General features: G+C 43.8%; 1 protein-coding gene and 1 non-coding gene across 15 annotated transcripts in view; both read right to left on the bottom strand.

The window, feature by feature from the left end:
- Nucleotides 1-383: 383 nt before the first annotated feature.
- Nucleotides 384-9,907, bottom strand: part of PUM1 (pumilio RNA binding family member 1) — a 126,888-nt gene continuing 117,364 nt past the window's right edge. For all 14 annotated transcript variants that reach the window (XM_014784075.2, XM_014784078.2, XM_014784079.2 and 11 more), the window contains 2 exons: nt 5,478-5,670; nt 384-2,220 (listed from right to left, as the gene is read on the bottom strand). In XM_014784075.2, coding sequence (XP_014639561.1) covers nt 2,089-2,220; nt 5,478-5,670 — 325 coding nt within the window. In that variant the 3' untranslated portion in view covers nt 384-2,088. The remainder of the gene's footprint in view (nt 2,221-5,477; nt 5,671-9,907) is intronic.
- LOC147914103 (small nucleolar RNA SNORD103/SNORD85) lies at nt 4,546-4,630 on the bottom strand. The gene has a single exon (XR_015555906.1). It is a non-coding gene; the product is annotated as a small nucleolar RNA SNORD103/SNORD85 (small nucleolar RNA).

The following is a 9,907-nucleotide window of genomic DNA, read 5'->3' as shown; positions in this document are numbered from 1 at the left end:
AAGGCCAGAAAGAGCCAGTGAAGAGCACCAGACGAGAGCAGGCCAAACCTCGGGGCGCAGGCCTTCTGAGGATGCTCCCCGCGACTGGTGTGGAGACTTGGGGCCCAGGGAGGCAAAGATTCCTATTCTTCGATAGAAGTTGGAAATCTGGATTAATGTGCAATGTCTTGATTTTGAAAGCACTGGGCAGGCTAAACCCAACATCTTTGGGTCAAATTGGGCTCAAAGCCATCAGTTTGACACCCCGGCCCTATTCCAATTCTCTCTCCCCTCCCACCCTCCTCACAAACAAAAACAAAATAAGCAGAAAGAAAGAGGCACAAACAAGAAAAGAGCTGTCCTGGGGCACTACATTAGGGAAAAAAAAAAGTTAAAGCACCGACTCAGATTCCAAAGTTCTGTATTTTTCAAAATAAAGATCACACATTGTTTAGAGACAATCTACACAAGAGTTACAAAAAATAGTTGCCCAGGCATAAGCATACACAGGTTTGTTAATTATACACATATGGTTACAAGTGTGCTTGCAAAAAAGTTCATTGGAAATATACACAAGGCTCTGGAAATGTACACCGTGTAGTGTTACAATTCTATATTCAAACAAGGAAAATTGACAGTATGTTACATTCACTTACAAGTAGACAAAATGCAAAATACAGTTCATCTTCTGTACAAAAAGGAAGGGCATTTCACACTTTACAAGGTGAGAGGGGCTCTGATTGTAAGGAAAGCTAGGGCAGGGCTGAACTTTGCACGTCCTTTTGACTGTCACAAAATAAGCAAAACATTACTTTTTTAGGGTAAAAAAAACACTAGTGTGAACTGAATCATCTTGAATAACATTTAGAAAGGATTTCGCTACTGTCTGACTAGATGACAAATAAAACCAAGCTATTTTTTTCCAAACATTAACTAGGCTGTATAAAGAACATTTATTCCTTCAAAAGAAAAAAAAATTTACTTCTGGTTGAAATTACAATTTACAATATACAACACTATATGCTACGACCATAAAAGGTGTGAATATACACTGAATGCACAGGGCTGGCTAATTCTCTTTTCTTACCAAAAAACGTGTTTATGTTGATTCAAACTTCTCCACATTTACATTACAGGTATACAAATGTACAATTGTACAATCAAAAGTATGTTCGACTACTAGGGTACATTATAGATACAGATTAGACATCAAAACAAGAAAATACTACAAATTTGTATATATGCAAAGTCTACACCAAGTATACACTATATATTTATAGAAGCAAGACCAAAAGCAGAGTTGGATTTTTTTTTCTCATGCTAAATAATCAGATTTTGCCTTTCAATGTTAACAGAAAAAAATCCAGTAGGCAGTAAACAATTACACCCGCCCAGCCTTGAAAGACATTCCGGGTGCTCATCTCCTCCTCACGAAACAGACTACATCATCTTCTTCAGCATAATACTCTCCAAAAAGGCAATTTTTAGAAGTTTCATAAACTTAATGTCATAGACTGAAGCTTTAGCAACTCTGAAACAATTTTCATTATATATATATTTATATATATTTTTTATAAACAACGTTAAATGCCAGTTTGGGGTCATTTAACTAAAATTCAAACTTCTCGGTTTTTTTGTTTGTTTTTGTTTTTTACTAAAATGAGGGGGTGGGAAAGAGCTATTTGCAAAACTTGTCGGCGAGGCAAATGAGTTAAAAACCTTTTTTCTTTTTTTTTTTTTAAACTTTTTTTGTTAAACCAACCACCCTGCAAGTTTCCACACGTGGAATATAGATACAACATTGAACAAAATATGTGGCCTCCCATGTACACTGGTTACCTATGTACAAGTATCCTATACACCAGTAAAACAACAGGGCAATTAGTCAATTAAAAAAAATAATTAGTACATGTTATGTGTAATAAAATTAAACAAATTTACAAAGGCTTTTCCACTTGTGGATTTGATTCCTTTTTTTGGAGGAGAGGATAATCCTGGAGCAACCATTTACCCATTTCAGATTCTACACTAGAACATTTCTGGTTGCTGGTTGGATTCGCCAGTGGGCCAATGAGGTCAGTGGCAATGAGGGGACAGGGCGACGCTGCCTCAGATAATACCATTAGGGGGGCCACAGATGGGCCCTAAGTCAACGCCATTCTTCATGTAATATTTCTCCAACTTGGCCAGAATGTGCTTGCCATAGGTGTACTTGCGGAGAGTTGCGATGTGGGGCCGGATCTGGGGAGGAAGCACAGTTTGTTACTCTGGCCTGAAAACACACTGGGGCAGGCTCCCAGTGTGTCATCTCACACACAAGCACGCACACCCCACAGCAATACTTTCACTGGTTCAGCCAAACCACGTGAATTCTAGACTAGAGTGACCCAGCAGATGAGGAGCGCAGCTCCTATCCCGATGCTGACGCAGGATAGGAGGGCTCTGGAGGCTGGAGGGCCCCAGACCGCTTCCAGGACGGTGCATGGCGACAGTGCACCCTGACTGGCAATAACACTGTCCCCCACTGCCATGCACAGCGCCTCCCTGAGGCACGCTTTCCGCCGCTCCAGCTCTGCGCAAGGCACCTCTGCTCCCCTGAGCAGTGGTTTCTTTCCAGGCACCATGAATCCTGAGCTCACCACCTGACCCTGTCCCTCCAGTGCTCAGAGGTTCACAGAAAGCTACTAATGACAACAATAAAAATGACTAACATGAGCCAGGCGCTGTTCATTTAAGCCTCATATGGGAGGTGTGACTATCCGTAATTTACTGATGAGAAAATGAAGGCACGGTGGTTAAGTCACTTATCCAAAGCCAAATGGCTAATAAGGAACAGCACAGGTACTGGAGCCCAACTGTCTGGCTCCTACAGAAATTATTTTTCTCCCCACTGTGCTCTCACGGCACTGCCTACTGTGCCATCCCTCCCTCTCTCCCACCCAAGCTCAGCTCAGCTCTACAAGCATTCTCTTCTCTTCTCCCCTCCCTGGGCAGACGCACATTGAGCAGTCTGGAGCATCCCAGACAATGAGAGGTGCTCCTCTCTGGACCCACCTTTTCTCTTCTGAGTTCATGGAGCTTTCTGCATACCTCACCCACAGCACATAACACACTGCATTTACAATCATTGGCTTAGGCATCAATCACTCCACACAGACAGTGAAGGACCAAGGCTTATTACCCTGTTCCCCCATCTAGGCTCACACTTGCATACTCAAACACACTGGCCAACAGGCCAGGGTAGATGGATGCTCTCTAGATTGAAAGCTCCATGAGGGCAACAATTTTTGTCTGTTTAGCTGTGTCCTCAAAGCAAGGAAAGGTCCAGTAGCTCTAGAAACCACTTCTGCACCCTACACAGGACACAAACCCACATCAGCTATCACATTCTCATCTAAGAGCCTACATGGGAAACTATTAATAGTCCTTGGCTCAAATTCTGAGCTGTGTGACCCAGACAATTTGCCTAACTTCCCTAAACTCATCTGTAAAAAAGGATGTGATGACATTACCCTTTCATTTGGGTTGTAGTGAGGACTAAGTATGTGGCTAAGGTGTTTGTCATTAGAACTTGAGTAGCTCTCCTTTTAGAAACTAAGTGAAATTCAACTTATTCTCCTCTCTGCCCTGGGACTGGCTGACTGGTGAGTTCAGCTACTTTACATCTCTCCTCCTCCAGACAAAAATCTAACCACACACATGCGCGTGCGTGTACCATACGGCTGAACTCCCTTTATTCCTTGACTTAATGGGAGGTGAAAGTAACCAACCTGCTCCACTCGCAGTGTTTCCTCTCGCTAAAAAGGAAAGAGTCTAGCAGTGAAAGAGCTGAAAAACTCTTACTTTTTTAGATTCTTGGGACTCTTCCTGCTCTCTCAACTCCCTCACTCAACCAACTGCTAAGCCCCATTCTGTCCACTTCTCTTCAGTCCCAAAGTCACCACCATCTCCTCGCCTCCCATCCAGTCTCCTCACTGCCTCAACTCCTGCTGCCTCCCATCCTCCAAGTTACTCATCAGCCAGGACAATTATCTGAAATGCAAATGTGATTTTGGCACCTCACTCCTGCCCTACTGAACTTGCTTTACTTCCTCAAATACAGTCTTGTCCCCTGCTTCCAAGCCTTCACACACCAGGTTCCCTCTGCCCGGAAAGGTTCAGGGCTTTATCCAAATGTCACTCTCTTCGGGACCCTTCTCTGTACCCCCATATTAGAAGAAGCACCCTGTCACATTCTTATACAGCCTCCCCCAATATTTCCCCAGCATCCCTGTAACTATCTGTGCACAATACCATTGTGTTCACCAACTTAGTAGCCCTGTTGACAAGTGGGCTTGCTATAGAGTATGCACACTTAATAAGTATTTGTTGAATGAATGAAGAGACATGCTTTAAACTTCTGCATATCTCCAACATCCCCTCTGCCTTCACTAGTGTCTTGACATGCACATCTATGAGGCTCACACCTTAAGGACTCTGGACTCCCCCAGCCTTCAACCGCCATCACCAGCACCGGTGTGGTGTTTTCTTGTGTTCCGCTTTGAACGGGAAGTGGTGGGTGCCTCGCCTGGCTCAGAACTCGAGTCCATAACAAAGATTCTCATTACCGAACTTTGTTCTCAGTGAGGGCAAGTAGCTCATCATTGCCAGACCACAGCCATCCCTCCAAGTGAGAAGCGCTGAGTGAGTTCAGAGCCCAGAGGCTGAGGGTTCAGATCAGAAGCACCCCGAGGCTCGCAGCACTGCCTAGCACAAACACAGCTGCAGCATCCCTGCCTGGGGCTTGGTTTTGCTTCCTGGGCCCTGTGGCCTGCGTGGCACAAGCTAGACCTGCTCCGTGACTGTTCCTGAAGCCGTGGGCTTCTTCAGGGACCTTCCGTGTCAGCTCCCACCCACAGCACCTAACAGTTCACATTCTGTCCCTTTCCTCCTAACTCCTCTTTAGCCTGGACTTCTCCTCCTGCAAAGCCTCCCCTCAAAGACTCAGGGCACGTGCTCTCACGTGCTCACTACTGCTCTTCCCCACACCGTGCTCTGCGGGCAGGGATCAGTCTTAGTCGTCTCTGTGTTGGTGTCTGGCACAGAGTGGGCTTCAAATCAACGTGCCAGACCCGGCACTGCACTGGGCAGGCACGATTCAGTAAATGGTGGTGGAATGAATGAACAAGGAGGAGGAAGAAGAAAAGAAAAGAAGGTGAGCAGGGTGATTTGTAGGTCTGAGAAGCTGGTCTCCCAGGAGCAGAGGGGCAGGCATGGCCTGAGGATCAGGGAGGGAAATCCCTCACAAAGATCGAGGGAGTTATCAATAGAGGAGGGGTGGCAAACATGGGGACGATGGCCACTCCAGATAAAAGGAAAAAGGAGCACAGCATGAGACATAGTCTAGTGATAAACTCTGAAAAAAGAAGCAAGATGTCCACCCTCGTTTGCATTTCATGTGCAGAACCCAAGACCTTGTACACTCTCTCTCTGACTGAGATCTGTCCAATCTGGCCTACCTTATGCATGACGATCTTCCGCTGGGCTGGCTCTGCCACATCAATCATCTTCTGGACCACGTAGTTGGCATACTGGTCCTTCATCATGGTGTATAAGGCACTGTGGGGACCGTCGTTCATGGTGCATACCTCATCGATAAGCACAGCACGCTCCGTACGGGAGGCATGAGTGACACACTTCTCCACAACATTGCTGTAATGAGACAAATCCAGGGACAACACTTAGAAGACAGAACCTGTTAGCTAAGCTGGCCTCGCCTGGCCTCTGCCCTGAACACAGGATCAGTAGCAAAAGAGATCTTAACATTTCTGGAAGATTAATTCATCAACTGTTTGGCTCTATGAAACTCTTCACCTTTGGCATCTGTGGCTTCCAATGTGAACCACAGCTGAGACCAGGTCTTGGAGGATACCAGACCCAACCCTGTAACAGGTGAGGGTAACAAGCCCACATAAGTGAAGGGACTTAAACACAAGGTTCACAAGATTGGTTATTAGCCGAACTGGTTAATGAACATAACTTCAACACAATCAAAACCGAACAACTCTTTCGTCACCTCTGTGAGCTTATTGAGGCCAAGCACAAGTCTTACTTGCGTCTATACCCCTAGTGCCAAGCACAGAGCTTGGCACTTAAGAGAGACTCCACAGACTTACTGAGTAAAGGAATATATGAGTAGGAGCCATAGTACCCATTCAACCTCATGCTGCCTCCTGAACAATCTAAGAACAAGAAAAACCTTACAGGTCTGCCTACATTTCTAAACACTTCACAAATATATCATCTTGCAAAAGGAAAAAAGGAACGTGGTCACATTAAATCAGAGTTTTTCTACAATCCAGAGGGACTGTAGAAGCTGATTAAATTACACACGGCCATGCTGATGGGTGCTTACCATCCAGGAGTGAGTGATGACTCATGAATATTTGGTTTTATAAGTCAACACTACTTTGCCTCTGGGCTCTGTGGGTATGAGGAAGTTGTGTGGTGTCTAAGAACAATACATATTATTTGTATTTATATTGCTGGAGCCAATACCTGGCAGAGAGAACATCTGGTGGGTGGGCAGTGGACAGCTTTGCACAGAGTTCACAGCTAGGTGGGGAAGAGCTGCTCTGGATCATAGAACACTCAAGTACAAAAGCAACTTAAGAGAGTCCAGACCTGGCTAATGCAGAAAGCTCTTTTCTGACAACCCTGAGAGATGGCCATTTAGCCTCTGCTTGGGAATTTCCAAAGATTTGGAAATAATTTTCTAGGGTAATCTACCATATGGGTGAATGGCTCTGTTAAACACTCTTCCTTACACACTGAAGCAAAATATTCTTCTCTGAAATTTCACCCGTTTGTCTTAATTTTGCCGTCAGGGGCTGAAAAAGCACACGTGTTCCTCTCCAGGAGCACTTAAAGGCGGGGACAGTGTCTTACTCTATCTCCCAAAGGCCGGTCCTCTGGATTCGAACAGTCATCACAAATAACTGTCACCAGAATAATTCTCTATTCCAGAGGCTTCCAAACCATAAGAGGGTGCTGTTCCATGGAGCTCTGAAAGCACCCTCTCAGTGTTACCTGGTTTTGCACACTGAGCGTATGCATATGCTTTTATTTAGAAAACAAAAAGAATTTCTCAAGCTAAAATGTTCAAGAACTACCATCCTACCAGACATTTCTTCAATCTTTCTTCTTGAGACATATGGTGTACATCAAATCCAGTGAGCCTATCTAGCAAATCTAATTAAGACAATACCCTTTCCCTTCTGATACAGTGATATGGGAAAACTTTTTTCCCCCACCTTCCTTCCATAGTACTATGCAATTCTAGCATGAGCTGAAGATGTGGCACTGTGGAAGTACCTCTCCTAATATCCAGTGGCTTCTCCCTTAGCAGAAAAGAGTTAAGATATTACTGAGCTGGTTCAGAGAGCATAAAGCCAGTCATGATCTCCAAATGTTCAGGCAAAGAACTCATCTCTTTTCAGGACTGCTTGACTGGGATGCACTTTCATCCACTCCAGGCCAGCATGCCCTACAGAGTGGTCAGGATTAGAACAGGACTTGCTGCTCAACTGGGCTGGGGACCGGACACTCATTCTTCTATGTGGAAGACTCAATCCTCAGCACTGAGCTGCCTCCCAAGAAAGCAAGCAGATAGATCAGCTACCACCATAGGATCCTACTTGACCAAAAGCTTCCACCTTAATACACGATCAAAATCCGTTGAGTCTTCCAAGTTTATTCTAGTGTTTCTGAAACTGTGGTTACAACCTCATTTGTGGGTGGTAAAATCAACTTAGTGATTTGTGACCAGCTTTTTTTTTTTTTGGTAAGATCGTCCCTGAGCTAAATCTGTGCCCATCTTCCTCTATTTTGTATGTGGGACGCTGCCACAGCATGGTTTGATGAGCAGTGTGCAGGTCTGAGCCAGAGATCCGAACCTGCGAATCCTGGGCCACCAAAGCGGAACACGCGAACTTAACCACTACACCAGTGGGCCAGCCCCCAGCTTTTTTTTTTTAATGAAAGAAAATACTAAGTATCAGAATGAATCATGGGCAATACAGTCTGAGTTACGTGGGTGCGCGCATGTGCCTGTGCATGCAAAGTCAATGAAAAATTTACTTTGTATTCTCGGTCACCATCAAAAATATCAGAGGGTCACTAATCTATTTTATTGGTTTATTTCTATTGATCTATTTTCAAGCTTATTGGCTCTTTTTTCCATTATCTACTATTAAGGTCGTACAGTTAATTTTATTTCAGATAATATATTTTTCCTAGAATATTCTAGAACTTCCATTTTGTTCGTTTTATAATAGAGTTCTAATTCTCTACTAACATTTCTTTTCTTTTCAATCACTACGAGTGCATTTTCCTTTACATCCTTGAGCTTAATTAAAATAGCTGCTTTAGGGCCGGCCCTGTGGCTTGGTGGTTAAGTGCGCACGCTGCAATGCTGGTGGCCCGGGTTCGGATCCCGGGTGCACATCGAGGCACCACTTCTCCGTCCATCCTGAGGCCGAGTCCCACATACAGCAACTAGAAGGATGTGCAGCTATGACATACAACTATCTACTGGGGCTTTGGGGGGAAAAAAATAAAAAAAATAAAAAAAAAAAAAATCTTAAAATAGCTGCTTTATAATCCTTCTCTGTGAACATCTAGGTGGTCTGGAACTATTCATCAATTTTTTTTCTATTTTTTTCTTTTTTCTTGAGTATAGATCACATTTTTGTATTATCTAGACATAGCGAATGATACACTATAAAAACTAAGTTCCATTACGTTCCTCCAAATAGTGTTAGTCCCTCATCCCTTTTTTTGGTGCAGTTCATCACTTGGCTGAACTCAAACTGCAAACTTCTCCCATTCAGTAGGCATCAGCTGAAATCTCAGTTCAATTCTTTTAGCCTTATTTGGGCTGCTTCAAGTTTGGTTCAGGAGTCAACGAGATATTTGGGAAGTTTAAACTTGGGCCTCCCCCTCCCTGGTTTTCTTCCTCTCCAGGATTTCTCCCCTGTCACTTAGTCACTCTCACTGTCATGGGTGCCCCAAACTCTGCCTTCTGGGAACACTGGAGATTTTCTATCCCAACTTTAGGAGCTCAGTGTGGAGAAGACTGGGAAGTGCCTACAGGATAAAAGTCAGTAAAAATGGGAAATTTCCTGGTTATAGTCAAGAACACTGTATTATAAACTTCAAAGTTGCTAAGAGACTAGATCTTAACGGTTCTGAACACACATACAAAGACGTTAATTATGTGACATGATAAGGGTGTCAGCTAATGCTACCATAGTAATCATACTGCAATATATAAACGTATCAAAGCTTCATATTGTATACCTCAAACTTACACAATGCTATGTGTCAAGTATATCTCAATTTAACAAAAAGTTTTTTTAAGGGGGCAAGAAACTTCCACAGTGCAATTAACCTTCTTCCAAGTATCAGTAGCCCCCCACCCCGACCCCCGTTTATCTACCTGCTCTTGGTCATTCTCTAATATCTTCAGTTAGTATTTTTTGGCATTTTGTCCATAATTTATAGTTGTTATCTGTGGGAGGGTTGGGCCCATATTAGCTACTCCGTCATTACCAAACCACAAATCTACTGTAATATTAATTAATCCTTACACTATATCCAAGGGTGATATATTAAATACACTGAACAAAAAAGTAAAGAGGCCACTGACCCAAGAAGAAACCTAAGAGATTCTGACCCTTACCTCCCTGGTGCTGGCAAACGTCAAATAACAGCAATGCAAGGTCTAAGAGATGATGACCCTGATATGGTTAGGCTACTGAAACACTGGTTCTATGGGTGCTTTCATTTCTTTTCTCTATTTTCCATGATGTAATAGATTTCACAAATTAAAAATAAGCAAGTTAAGGGGCTGGCCCAGTGGGTTCGGAGGTTCGGATCCCAGGCATGG

This window comes from Ceratotherium simum, chromosome 22 (genome assembly GCF_057802395.1).
Source record: "Ceratotherium simum simum isolate JZ-2026a chromosome 22, ASM5780239v1, whole genome shotgun sequence".
NCBI classification, from domain to species: domain Eukaryota; kingdom Metazoa; phylum Chordata; class Mammalia; order Perissodactyla; family Rhinocerotidae; genus Ceratotherium; species Ceratotherium simum.
Note: the sequence above shows the minus strand (reverse complement) of the source record. Positions and strands in the feature narration are given on the sequence as shown.